We start from the raw sequence: 14,500 nt of genomic DNA on the forward strand, positions 1-14,500 counted from the left end.
AGCATATTCGAATTGAAGCATGTGTTTTAAGTCGTTTCCTTCTGGATACATGTAAATCACAGCCTAATGGGGAGAGTTCAATTCTGAGAACAAGAGAGCAACTTTCTAGCTGAAAACAATCCTGTCGACGTGAAGTAGTTACAACGAAGGTTGCAAGTGTGCAACCACTTAAAATCCTGTTCTAATTGGAGAGTTACAAATGAAAGAGATGATCATCTCATGTATTCATTCAGGATGATGCAGCTGCAGCTGTTGGGGTTGGATGAAGATCTCTACCGGAATTCACTCTGCCGCGCCCGGCTCCAACGTGCCCCTCGAATCCCAATGGACTCTTCTCGCTCTCTCTGGTGTTCGAAGTCCACCGGTCGGTTGAATCAGCCGAATTGGGTTCCCATGATGAAGAAGAAACCCAATGTTGCTGGCCACCCACAAAGCTGTTGCTCCCTGAGGATTCTTGCTCTTCCATATCCTCGCTTCCCACTGTTCCCCTCCTCATGGTAACATACTTGTGAAAGCTTGGCTCCATTAGATCATTGCTTACAAGCACTTCAGACTCCACCAAAGGCTCCTTGCCCTCTGATCTCTTCCTCCCAACAAGGCTTGAAAAGTTATCCTCTTTCTTGTTTAACTGCTCAGCTGTGGTGTACTTGCAGGTAAGATTGGAGCTGGTACCGGAGTTGAGGTCTGCAACCGCTTCAAGGATGGAGGCGGCTTTGCTGAGACACGCCGGGAGAGAGACAGCCGGGGCAGGGGCACTTTTCTGGTGGAAGTTCTGTATGTCTTCCAGCAATAGCGCAGTATACGAAGAAGGGGCAGGATTCAGCAACAAGGCATCTGGGTTGATGTCCAGGTCTCTCGACAACCTGGAGGACCGGCTTCTAGTGATTGTTTGTGGCTTCAGGCTTTCAGCTCCTGAGCTCACTACTGTCACTGCAACAACATTGTTGGCCATTGCCTGCTCGCCATTGCTGGTTCTGTAATCAGTTGTTTTGCTGATTTTGGCATTTTCAGAATTTGGTTTCTGCACTGGACCCTGCAAATATGATTGAACCATGTGAGATACTGGATTGGTCAAAATGGAAGCACAGAAAGGACGGAATGGGTTAATTCGGCTATACCTGGGATGCAACATTGCTGGCCGGCTTGTTCCGGGGAAGGGTTGCTTCAAATCCAATGCAATTTTGGTCAATCTCAACCAGTGGGTTTCTTCTATAAGGCGACTGCTCAGCCTTCCTAGAATTACTCCGGCTTAGCGACAATGGCTGCTCACCGGCAACTCTCCCGTTTCCCCTTGCCGGGGATCGGGATCGCGGTGACGCCGCAGTTCTGGAGACCAATGCCTGGTCTCCAGCATTCCTCTTCACTGAGATCCGCTTAATGGCGGCAGCCGAAGAAGCATCAGCTCCGCTGCCAATGTTGCTCTTGTCCATGGCCAGTGAAGAAACCGTTGCTGGAACAGACACCATCTTCCCGGGCCTACTAGTACTACTCACATTGGCGTTTCCGGAGGACGTAGCGGCGCCGGTGATCGGCGATTCGGATCGTCTGCCGGGAGATCGGCTCACTCTCCTCCCACCACCGCTGCCAACTCTTTCTCGGCTGCCTGACCGCTGCTGCTGCTCCCTTTCTCTACTCGGCGTCCTCCTCCTGTCAGGGGACGCCCTCGACTGACGGTGGCGGTGGCGGTGGCGGTGGATCCTGTCATCACCACCATCGTCAACATCTCCATAGTTTCCATCATCAGTATAATCCCGTCCTTTCCTCTTCTCTTTGCCTTCACTATTGGAAGTCTCGTTATCGAAGTCATAGCTCCTCTTGGAACCGGAATATTTCCGGCCACGCTGAGTGCTGCCCAGATCTGCTTTTCCGGTGGAGGAGCTCCGGCTGAGGCGGCCGCACTGTATGAGAATGGCTTCGACCTCCTCTTTGGTACAGCTTGAAGTCCTCACAACCGCTGCTCCCCCATTTATCAAATTCTCCGTTGCGCCGTTTACAGTGCTCTTAGCAACATCCGATGCGGCCTCGGATTCAGAATCGGGCTTGGGATGTGATTTAGGTTTTTCTTCCTCAGAGTTGGAGTTGGGGTCGACGTCGTGGCTCTTGCGATGCTTGATGATGAAGATCTCCTTCTTCACAGTGGCTTCTTCGGCCGTTTTCTTGTCTGGTTCTTGGGTGGGAATTTTCTCTGGAAGCTCGTTGGTGGTAGAACAAATGGTGGTTTTCTTGCTCAAACAGCAACCCATCTGGGGAGAGAAAGAGAGAAGAGGGGGGGGGGGTGTTGTTCAAATTGCAGAGAGAAGAAAGTCAAGGAATGGAAGCTGATGAGGTGAAGGGGAAACTGGAAAGACGGAAAATTTTGAATGGTGGAAAAGGGAGGGTTCACGGTCCAAGAAACCCCTTTTTTGTCTGGTTTAAATTGTGTGGCTTTCTTTCACAGAGAGAGAGAGAGAGAGAGAGAGAGAGAGAGAGAGAGATTCAAATTTTGAGGAGAGGGCGGCGGGGGGTGAGTTGGGCAATCGAATAGAGCCGTTAAGAGGCTTTGTATGTTTGTTAAGTTTATTAATGATAACAATAGAAAAAAAGATGATGATGTCAGATGCAGCAAAGTTGTTTGACTGTTTCTGGTTTCCCCCACCCACTTCCTGTTTTATAATAACTTGGGACATCTTTTAAGAATTTTGAACTTCGTCTTAACGGTCATATCTCAATCTGTACTGTTTTACTATTTCTCATTTTCTTATTATCTATCTATATCGTGTTTGTTTGAAAAAAGAATAGGAAAAGATTCAAAGGCTACTTCACTTCACTTCACTTCTTGTTCTCACTCTTACTTCTTAATATTCTCCCTGTGCTCCTATAACAAAACTCCCTTCAATTATAACATCTAATTAGATTTATATTCATATAAATGTATATATATAATTCTATCACAGTAACATAAGGTATGAGTGGCCGCCACCTTATTCATATTTAATACATATTTTTAAGTACCCTATTCATATTTTTTAACTGCTAATAAAACATTTTTGAATGGTTTTATAAAAACAAAGATTTAATTAGGTTATTTTTAAGAAAAAAAAAAGATTCCTCACTAACACCAAGTATGATTCAATCTTTTATTACAACTTCCATAACCATAGAGTGTACTTTTTATACCTCCTTGTAATGTGTTTATTGCTATTTGCTAACATTTATTAACATCTAATCTATATGTGTACAGCAAATCAACCCGCATTACACAAACAGAGCCCAACAGAACACCCAAAGGATCCAACCCACACGGGTTTGGCCCATTGTCTTGATTTAAAATTAAAAAAACAATTTTAATAAATACAATAAAAATTAATATATTGAATACTTATAAAATGCATACAAACTATAATTTTCAAATATAATATTTAAAATTATAAACAATATACTAAAGCAATGCATATGCAAAATTATCCCTCAACATATTATAATAATATATTTTACAAATATTTTTAATTAGGCCTTAGGGCCCTCTGACTATCATGGCCCAACACTACTCATGTTGAACAGAGCTTAGACGTAGCATGACCCATTTGATGGTCCTAATCTCCACTTAAACCCGTGAACTTAATGGTGTGAGACCTCCAAGAAATGAAACCAACACCTCAAACTCACAACATGAATAACTGCCAGCTAATTACTCTTTCATCACTCTTTAAAATTTTACAACTGTTTCTTTGGTAACGACCCCACAACAGGAGGGATATTTAAGTAAATGGAATTTTAGATGCCGCCAATTGCAAGCTAGTTCAATTATAGTATAGATAACTTAATGATATATGTCATTGACGCCTATATTTCAATAGGCAACAAAAGGAATGTCTCTTCTACATACTGGAAACAACTTGTAGAAAGGCACCGAGGTCAGAGATCTTCTTCGGTCTACTTAGCAGCATTAACAGCAATCAGAAGTGAAAAAAGATGGTTATCTTTGAAAAAAAAAAAAAAAAAGAGCAAAAAAAGATAGATACTTGTAGAAAGATAACGGAGAGGTGACTTCCTGCCTAAGTTGAGGATGGCGACGCAAGTACAAATGGGTGAAGCAGCCATTCTTTTATTGAAGAAGAAGGTTGATCCCGCATGAAATGGTGCAGATCACAAGCCCAAAAAGTGCCAAGAAAGCAAATTTCCTGCAAATATACAAAGAGAATTCGGTAAGCTTGCGTTTAGAGAGATGAGTTTCAAATAATGTCATTTGATATGTATAATTTGAAATAACACCACTTTTGGAGTTGTGTCAAATTCTTTTATTTTTTTGGCCTGAACACAAGGGTGGATTTGGACTCAACCTAAATGCTTTAACCATAAATGCATCTAAATAATGAATTTGGAGTTTCAAATTCCAAATCCGAAATTCAAAATAAAAGAGTCAAATGATACAGTTCACATCTTTTTTAACTTGCTAAAATAATAAAGATAGTTGCTGACCTTACCTAATGAAATTAGAACTTGAGATTTTTGTTGTTAAATAAAGTAACTTTGTGTAGAAGCCCTCTTAATTCTCTGTCATGAGCTCTTTTTAATGTATGATCATTGGTCCCGTCAGTCATCAAAAGCCCATAGCACAAACAGTGTAAATTGAATAGGACACAAGCCAAAAGGTGCTTGTGCTACTGCTATTACATCTTGAACTTCTAAAAAACAAAAATGATATTAGCTGTAGATTTAAGTTAATTTGTCTTTATAAATTCATAAAAATTGTTCATCTTGTAAGTCTCTCTTAGTTCCCAAACAACCGTAGCTCTGCTGTTTTCTTTCATCTCCTATGAAATCAACCAAGAAAAGTGCATTTTTGTTTGCTTTCCCAAGTTGTAAACAATGCATAGCCTATGCTATTTGATTTTGTATCTTCTATTTGCAAACTTCTACTAGTATGATCAAACCACAGTAATAATCTGTAGGACCAGAAACAAAATGGGAGTTTGATATGTAATTACCCGCCACCATGCCGGTTCTGGGGATCGCCGGTGGAGTAGCCAATGAAATAGAAGTAGCGGGAGACGATATAAACAAGTCCAAGGGAAGCACAAACCAGAGGATGCCTTATGCCTCCCAGAATCATCAACATGAAGAAGATGGGCATCATCTCCAGTGAGTTCTGGTGTCCTCTCTGCCACCAACCAATCACAAACACCAAGTCATTCCCATGAATCAAAACAACACACACACACACACACACACACACTATTCCCAATCAGATACTAAACCGACACTGCCACCTAATGTAAAATGGCAACTGAATGATGACAAAATGATACCTGGATGCAGTTGAAGAGCTTGGCATCTTTGTTTTCAGATTCTGAGGCATAAAGGGTGGGGTAAGGAACCTTGTACCTGTAAAAATTTTACACAAAATCAACAACACAAAACCTAGCTACACCCTGAACGCATTTCTACAAATAACCCAGAAAAATACATGGCCCTATCCAGCTAGGACTTCAAAGACGACTCATTTGTTTCAATATGTTGAGAACATAAATAATAACACAAAAAAGATGAAGTAACCTCTCTTTACAAGCTTGGGTTTTTAGAGGAGATGGTGGTTAACTATTTAACACGATATTAGAGCAAACAAAGATCTTGAGTAGATTAAATAGTTACACGTGTTTGGACGTATTGTGCATTGAAATTTGACTACTCTACAAGGTTGAACTTTTGCATGATATGTTAACAATTACAGATAAGACAAGATAAATCCAAAATGATTCCAAACATTGTTCTTTAAATTTGTGTAGAAACACCTACATTTTCTTTTTTGCTAAAAAAACACCGACATGTTAACAATATATACATACAAATATGTGTTTACTAATACTAAAAATGATTATCATACAAAACAAAAAATTATACGTGATGTGGAACATCTTGCAAGTGTCTATTTGGACCAAATAGACAAGCAAAAGCCAGTCGGAAAGAGTCTAAAAGAAGCCCGATGAGCCCTTTCAATTTTAGGGTTTTCTATGTTTCCTACTTCAATTAGGATTTGGTTTTCTATGTTTCCCACTTAAATTAGGATTTGACCTTTTGTTTTTCTTTTCCTAATTCAACTAGGATTTCCTTTTCTTGGTGAATTAAGGTTTAGGATTAGCATATAAATATTCTTGCTCTAAGTATTAGACAACAACTTTTGAATAATATCAGATTTCTTCTTCTAAATTAGGTTTCATCCTCAGTTTCAATGTGAAACCAGTTAACATCGCTTCCTACGCTACGTCAGTTGATATTAGAGCAAGCAAACTCGCCCAGTTTGATGGCTAGTGATGACAACATTGGCAGTGGTGGTTCCCTTGGCGGTGATCGAGGAACTGGGGACTCAAATCCTAAGGCGGTAATGAAGGCCATGGAGACCAGGACAGATCTCCGATTCCTGTGCCTAGAGTGGTGTTTCGAAAAGATGGTAGATTGCCTAGACGCCTTAGCCCTAAGTGCCAACAGAGATAAAGAAAACAAGGTGCTACCTGCAAGGGATGAAGTTGCTCATGCGTGTGGTGGTTGTTTCGGCAGACTTGGTCCCGCAAATCAACAAAGGCAGCCTGCCTATGACGATGATACAAAAGATGAATACCTGGAGGAACTTGTGAGAGATTATTGCAAAAATAATCAATACAATCGAGGTCACTAGAGAATCGCTTATGAGGACAAAAATGAGTTCAAGTTGAAGGTAGACATTTTATACTTCAGTGGTAACCTAAATATTGAAGAATTCCTAGATTGGATTGTTGAAAATGACAGGATCTTTGAATATATGGAAATACCTTAAGATAGGAGAGTAAAGCTTGGTGGCATGTTGTTAAAAGGTTGTGCTTCCACCTGGTGGAATAGAAGGCAGAACCGAAGGGAAAGAGAGGGTAGACCTCCAATCCGAACCTGGTTCTGAAAGAAGTAACTATTGGAAAGAGATTTTCTTCCTCCTGATTATGATTAGATTTTGTTTTAGCAATATCAAAGATGTCAACAGGGACAACAAACTGTTCATGAATATACCACTACATTTATGAGGCTATTAGAGCGGAATGACTTAAAGAGAAAGTGAGGGACAACAGGTGGCTAGGTACCTTTGAAGGCAACCATCAAAGACTGTATAGGGGTATAGGTGCTGAGAACTCTAGCTGAAGCCAAGAATATGGTGTTGAAGCCAGAGTTGATGCTGTAGGAAAAGGGGCGGACTAATTATTCACGTAAGATATATGCTAATTAGCACAAAGCAATAGCTGGTAAAGACAATACAACAGAGTCCCAAGGAAATCAAGTCCATGTTGACCAATATAGGGAAGATAAGGTTGTAGGTAAGTAGAAGGTAACGGAAGCAAAGGAGGCACAAAAAGGGTCTAACCCTTACGCAAGGCCTACATTAGGACAGTGTTTTAGGTGTAACCAACTAGGACATCGATCGAATGAATGTCCTCAAAGGAAGGTAGTCCACATGGTTGAACATGGTGAAGATGAAGATGATGCAGAGATATGCAACCCTGATGGAGAGGATATTGAGTATGAAGATGACCATGATGATACTGCTTTGAGCTATGTGGTTTGATGAACAAAGCTAGCACCTAAGACAGAAGATCCTAGCTAGTGTCATCAATTGTTCCAAACTAGGTGTACCATCAAGGATCAGGTGTTTGATGTTATCATTGATAGTGGTAGCGAGGAGAACATTATAGGGAGAGCTTGCGGTTGCCAATTGAGAAACATCTTGCTCCTTATATTATTGAGTGGATTAAAGTTGCAGAGAATGTCCACGTGACATAACGCTTTAAGGTACCCTTTTCCATAGGCAAACATTTGTCGTGTACCTAGGATTTAGCCTAGGGTCGGATCGGAAATTGAGAGAAATTAGAGGGAAATTAGATGGAGAGGGAGGAAAATGAAAAAAGAAATGAGGGAAGGATTATAGAGGAACAACAAAGAGAGGGAATCAGAATAGAGAAAGGGAGAAATTAGAGAGAGTAGGGGGAAATGAGAGGGAGATTGGAAGAGAATTCTAGAGAGAGAAATCAGAACTTCATTTATCAATTCAAAACATATTCCTCCTATCCTCAGTTGTAGCTTATATATAACCTAACAGCCTCCCACATGCACTTATGTGCAGTACAACAAATAACATAACTACCTATAGCTAAGGACAAAACCCTATAACAGAAAAAAGGAAAGGAAATTATAATTATTGTATAATGCATGTAAACTCCTACTATTATATTTACTGATCTATCATTGGGAATCCTTGGGGTCATGACGATATTGTGATGAGGTTTATTGTGATATTGTGGATGTGGATGCTTGTCATATGTTGTTGGGTAGACCTTGGCAATATGATGTGGATGCTTAGCATTTGAGAATGGAGGAGTAAAATACACTTTGCTACCACTTTGTCCTAAAACTTCTAAAGTGGAGGGACAAATCTTCCTTACCATCGCCAATTCCGAGCAAGAGATGGAGGAAGCAATCAAAGAGTCCAAGGTGGTGCATATAGCTATTGTGAAACAAGTTTTGTTGAATGGAATAGAGCAAGAACTAGTCGAGTATTTCGAACTGGTGAAAGCGTTGTTGAAGGAGTTTAAAGTAATGCCAGATGACCTACCTGATAGAGTACCACTGATGCAAGATATTCAGCATCACATCTATCTGATTCTTGGCGCTAGTTTGCCAAACCTACCCCACTACAAAATGAGTCCAAAAGAGAGAGATTCTGAAGGGGAAAGTGGAAAAGCTATTGAGAAAGGGCCAGATTCAAGAGAGCATGAGTCCTTGTGCAATTCCAGCATTGTTGACCCCCAAGAAAGATGGTAGTTGGAGGATGTGTATAGATAGCCGAGTAATTAACAAGATAACAATAGGGTACAAGTTCCCAATTTCGAGATTGGATGACATGTTGGACAAATTACATGGTGCTAAGCAGTTTTGAAAATTAGACATGAGGAGTGGATACCATCAAATTCGAATTAGACCAAAAGATGAGTGGAAAATGGCCATCAAGACTAAGGAGCGGTTGAATGAGTGGTTGGTGATGCCATTCGGGTTGACTAACGCCCTAAGCACGTTCATGAGATTAATGAACCAAGTATTGAAATCTTTTATTGAAAAACTTGTGGTTGTAAATTTTGATGATATCCCAATTTATAGTCGATTTGAGGAAGAGCACCTCTCGCACTTGAGGGAAGTACTAACAGTCTTGCAGGAGAATAAGTTGTATGTGAACCTGAAGAAGTGCAGTGTTATGACATATAAGCTTTTGTTCTTGGGCTTTATTGTTAGTGCTAAAGGGATACAAGTAGATGAAGAAAAGATCCGAGCCATCAGAGAGTGGTGGCCAACCTCGAAAACTATCACTGAGGTGTGAAGTCTCCATGGGTTGGCAACTTTCTACACGTGTTTTATACGCAACTTTAGTAACATCATCGCACACTCATGATCGAGTGTTTGAAGAAGGGGAAATTCCACTGGGGAGAGGAAGCTAACACTAGTTTTGCTCTGTTAAAAGAAAAATTGTGTACTGCCTCAGTATTGGCGCTGCTAGATTTTGACAAGTTGTTTGAAGTGGAATCTGATACCAATGGACTAGTGATAAGGGCAGTCCTGTCCCAAGAGAACAGGCTCATAGCATACTTCAATGAGATGTCGAGTGAAGCAACGCAGAAGTGGAGCACATATGACAAGGAATTCTATTATGTCATCAGTGCTTTGAAATGTGGGAGCATTATTTGGTTGGGCAAGAACTTGTTTTGTACTTGGATCATGAAATTTTAAAGTACTTGAATAGCTAGAAGAGAATCGACAGTGATATGCATGCCAGGTGGTTTTAGTTTTTGCAAAAATTCTATTTTAAATTGAAGAACAGATCAGGAGTGCAAAACAAAGTGGCCGATGCTTTAAGTATACAAGCAAATTTATTGATGACAATGAGCACAGAAGTTGTGGGTTTTGAACAATTGAAGGAGTTGTATGAGACAAATGAGGATTTCCAAGTTTTTTGGGGAAAGTGCAATAGCAACGAACTTTTGGGGAAAGTGCAATAGCAACGAACCCGTAGATGATTTTCACATCCATGAGGGGTACTTGATGAAAGGAAATTAGCTTTGTATACCTCGCTCTTCTCTAAGGGAAAAGTTGATTCGAGACTTACATGGTGGAGGTCTAGCTGGTCATCTTGGTCATGATAAAACCATTGCAGTAGTTAGTGATCATTTTTATTGGCCACAATTATAAAGGGATGTAACCAGATTTGTGCAAAGGTGCTACATATGCCAAATTGCTAAGGGACAGTAGCAAAATACAGGGTTATACATGTCTTTACCTATTCTTGAAGCTATTTGGGAGGATCTATCGATGAATTTTGTGTTGGGTTTACCACAAACTCAACGAGGTATGGATTCTGTTTTTGTTGTTGTGGATAGGTTCTGAAAGATGGCTCATTTCATTCCTTGCAAGAAGATTGTTGACGCAGATGGTATTGCTAAATTATTCTTCAAAGAAGTAGTCCGTTTACATGAGATACCAAAGATCATCACTTCAGATACAGACACCAAGTTCCTTAGCCATTTCTGGATAACTTGGTGGAAGATGTTCGATTCTTCATTGAATTTTAGCGGTACAACCCACCCTTAAACTGATGGGTAGACATAAGCAGTGAATAGAACTCTAGCTAACCTCATTTAAAGCATCTGTGGTGACAGGCCCAAACAATGGGATTTAGCACTGACGCAGGCTGAATTTGCTTACAACAATGCTGTTCATAGTGCCATAGGATGGTCTCTATTTTTAGTCGTGCATTACAAAACATTGTAGTACACTTTGGATCTAATCAAGCTGCTAAAGGGTCCAGGAGTCAACGTAGCCACTCAGAATATGGCAGAACAGTGGTAGACGAAGATGTGAAGCAGAAGCCGCAACAAGCTAACTCCAAGTATAAACAAGCTACTGATTGACATCACAAAGAGAAGTTCTTTGCAATCGGAGATGATGTTTTGGTGTTTCTGTGAAAGGAGAGATTTCCAGTAGGCACTTATAGTAAGTTACAACCCAAGGAATATGGTCCTTACAAGATTTTGAAGAAGATCAATGACAATGCCTATGACGTGGATTTGCCAAACTCGATGGGTATATCCAAGACGTTCAACGTTGTGGATCTTTATGCCTATCATTCCTTCGATGACCCCTTGTACCCTAATCTTCATGACAACTCGAGATCAAGTTTTTTCTCAAGTGGAGGGGACTGATGTGGAACATTTTGCAAGTGTTTATTTGGACCAAATAGACAAGCAAAAGCCAATCTGAAAGAAGCCCGATGAGCCCTTTCAGTTTTAGAGTTTTCTATGTTTCCTACTTCAATTAGGATCTGGTTTTCTATGTTTCCTACTTTAATTAGAATTTAACTTTTTGTTTATCTTTTCCTGATTCAACTAGGATTTCCTTTTCCTGGTGAATTAAGGTTTAGGATTAGCCTATCAATATTCTTGTTCTAAGTATTAGAGAGCGGCTTTTAAATAATATCAGATTTCTTCTTCTAAATTCGGTTTCCTCCTCAGTCTCAACATGAAACTGGTTAACATGGCTTCCTACGTTGTCAATATGAAACCGGAAACCATGTACTCTTATGTAAGTTACTTAAAAAATTCATATAAAAACCAAAAAGGCTCCTTCAAAAATAGTTTCAATCTCATAAAAAAGAATTCATTGTTGGAAGAATTAAGCAAGAATTATCGAAAAGTTTGCTGGCGCTCAGAGAGGTCGTGAAATTCGTTTTTATATCAAAACGGAAACAATATGTTCTCTCTACATTCTACCTATAGCCCCTAACTATTTCGAAAACCAAACTCGGAATAGAAACTTCAAACCCTAACCGCAGAGAACCTCTTAAAAACCTTGCGAAAAGAGGACTTTCCCTAAATTTGAAAATTTCCACACCCTCAGACTCAGTTTCAAAAACAACGGAAATGAAGAACGATAAACACAGGCGCTCAATTTTATCGTCCAATACGGAAGCGATCGAAGAGTGAATGACGCAACACAGGTGATGCAGAGAGATTTACATACTTCTTCCGGGCTTGACTGACTCGGATAGCCATCCAGAAATTGAGGAAGTAGTAGAGGACGAGAGCCAGCACCACGTAGCCGTACTCCTTAGGGAACATCTCCGCTCCGGCCATCTCTCTCTCTGTCCTTCTTCTTCTATGGGATAGGATGATGAATGAGGGATTTTACAGTTTGACTTGAAGCGGCCAGCGGGGCGAGGCGTGGGGAATCATATCTGAACGGCCTTCCTTTGTATCGGTCAAATATGGAATCAAGTGTCATTGAATTACGAGGGCACGAGCAGGCTGGTGATCTCAATTATCAAAAATATTATTGTTTAGTTTATTCTTATATATATATATATATTTTCTATTTTCTATTTAAATATAAGTTTGTATTTTAGAAATATCTTTTCCCTTATATCAACTTTGATCTTATGATATTTTATTTTTAAAATTTTTAGAATTATTTTTCATTGTCAAATTTGGGTTCCACCAAAGACTTTGTAGTATTCACCATTCAAGATGAAAGCTCTCAAAATATTTAAGGCTTAGGCCAAATGTAGGGTTTGTTGGATTCCAATGCTTTCTCTCAATTGTACTCTATCTATACTTTAATACTTCACTGGTTATGACAAGTAAAAATATATATATATTTTTTTGTTTAAGATAATATTTATAAAAATGAGTAAGATAAGAGAATATCAAGATAAAATTGAAATATCTTTTAGATCAAGATATGAAGTGAGTGAATAATTGAAGGTGGGACAATCTAGAAATTTGAAGAAGAATATGGAACATTGATGGTGGTGATAGAAGATTAAGGACATGTCAAATTAAGAACTAATCTAAATACTAGAAATCAAAACTGATTTTAAGAACAAATCAGAAGAAGAAATAAAAAATCAGATTAAAAATAGATTTGGAAATCAAAAGCAGTGGTTGTGGAGAGTAGCGAGGACATGGATGGGGGAAGGGCGGTGGTGGAAATGGGTGATAACTAGCGGTGGCAATAACGATTTTGCCAAAGGAAACTAACGATGAAGCAAAAAGGGGGAAGATTGGTGAGAAGATGAAGAAAATAAGAAAGAAGAAATGGGTGAGGAAAAAGATGAAGAAATCGGTGAACAAGGGGTTTTCTGATGGCGAGGAAGAAGATGAATATGTGAAAAAAAATGAGTGAGGAAGAATATGTGAAAAGAAATGGGTGAGAATTTTATATAAGGACATATGAGTAATTTTGGCTTATTTATAAAATGTCAGATAAATTTATTTGAGAGAAAATGTAAGATAAATTTATTTAAAAAAAAATGAAATAAGAGGTCATATGAGCCTTTTATGGAGAAAGTCAAATAAATTTAACAAACACGTTAAAAATGACAAATATCTGAAATGCTTCTCATATCTGATATTTTTTTTTTTATATTTTGATTAATAAACATTACGTAAGAAAATAAAAAAAAGAAGTCAAGGAGAGTTTTCTAAAAAGATGCTGCCAAACAAACAAACACACACACACACACATTTTACCAATGCAAACAAACAGAACTATTTTGTCATTCTTTTTCTCTTTTAACAACTCACTCTTAGATCTCGAGTGGAGTGGATTGAAGAATATTTCAATATTACGCAGACTGCCACTTCCTTTTGGTTTGCTTGTAAGATTGAGAAATAATGTGCTTTGAAGTTTAAAGAAGAAAAGAATCCTCAGACTCAAATCCAAACAATCCCATCCCTGTCGTAATTTAATAAGTTTATGTATGAAATGCTGCTTGTTGAGTTCACTTACTTAACTGAATGTACAAAAGAAAACAGGAAAGACTTCCAAAATGCTTCTCTCGTCACTATTTTGCTTCTTCTCAAGATAACTATTGTTTAGTTTTCTCTTTATATTCTTCTCTTTCATTTGCGTTTCCAAAGGGGAGAGAGAGTTTTTCTTTCTATTTTCTATTAGAATCATCCATCAGACCGAAATGATTTCTTACATATTCTTCTCATCCTTCCAATAAATCATATACATTAGGCCACAAGTCGCCAGCAATATGCTTGAGAAATGAATTTAAACATTCACAAATTTCAGCTTTTATTAAACTACACATTTTCTTAAACGAAATTAAACTTCGGTTAAAGGTGCGGTAGCAGCAAACATAATTTTCCCTTCCTTCTCCCTCCATATAAATGTTTGATAATTCATTTTCCTGTAAAACTGTTGACTATAATATGCTTCATATTCAATTTTCAGAATCAATTCTAACCAAACAAAAATATGTATATATATATATATTATATTTAATTAATTTATTATTAAATATAAAAAATAATCTGTTATCTGCGTCAAACAACATACGTTGCGGGCATAAGGGGGAGGCTATCTCAGGACCCACGCCCCTGAGTTCACCTGCGTCGGGCAAATGGTGAGGAACATAAAATTTCATTATTAACTATATTTACATTATTAAATC

At 38.8% G+C, this 14,500-nt stretch overlaps 2 protein-coding genes across 2 annotated transcripts; both read right to left on the reverse strand.

The window, feature by feature from the left end:
* Nucleotides 1-2: 2 nt before the first annotated feature.
* LOC127803774 (uncharacterized protein At1g65710-like) lies at nucleotides 3-3,596 on the reverse strand. The gene is made up of 2 exons (XM_052340251.1): nucleotides 1,119-3,596; nucleotides 3-1,033 (listed from the first exon to the last, which is right to left on the reverse strand). The coding sequence occupies exons 1-2, from the start codon at nucleotides 2,241-2,243 to the stop codon at nucleotides 230-232; spliced, it is 1,929 nt and encodes a 642-aa protein (XP_052196211.1). The 5' UTR covers nucleotides 2,244-3,596; the 3' UTR covers nucleotides 3-229.
* Nucleotides 3,597-3,966: 370 nt separating this feature from the next.
* LOC127803777 (uncharacterized) lies at nucleotides 3,967-12,289 on the reverse strand. Its single transcript, XM_052340253.1, has 4 exons — nucleotides 12,061-12,289; nucleotides 5,289-5,364; nucleotides 4,968-5,140; nucleotides 3,967-4,160 (listed from the first exon to the last, which is right to left on the reverse strand). The coding sequence occupies exons 1-4, from the start codon at nucleotides 12,171-12,173 to the stop codon at nucleotides 4,085-4,087; spliced, it is 438 nt and encodes a 145-aa protein (XP_052196213.1). The 5' UTR covers nucleotides 12,174-12,289; the 3' UTR covers nucleotides 3,967-4,084.
* Nucleotides 12,290-14,500: the final 2,211 nt, after the last annotated feature.

The sequence above is a fragment of the Diospyros lotus genome, chromosome 6, assembly GCF_014633365.1.
Source record: "Diospyros lotus cultivar Yz01 chromosome 6, ASM1463336v1, whole genome shotgun sequence".
Taxonomy (NCBI): Eukaryota; Viridiplantae; Streptophyta; class Magnoliopsida; order Ericales; family Ebenaceae; genus Diospyros; species Diospyros lotus.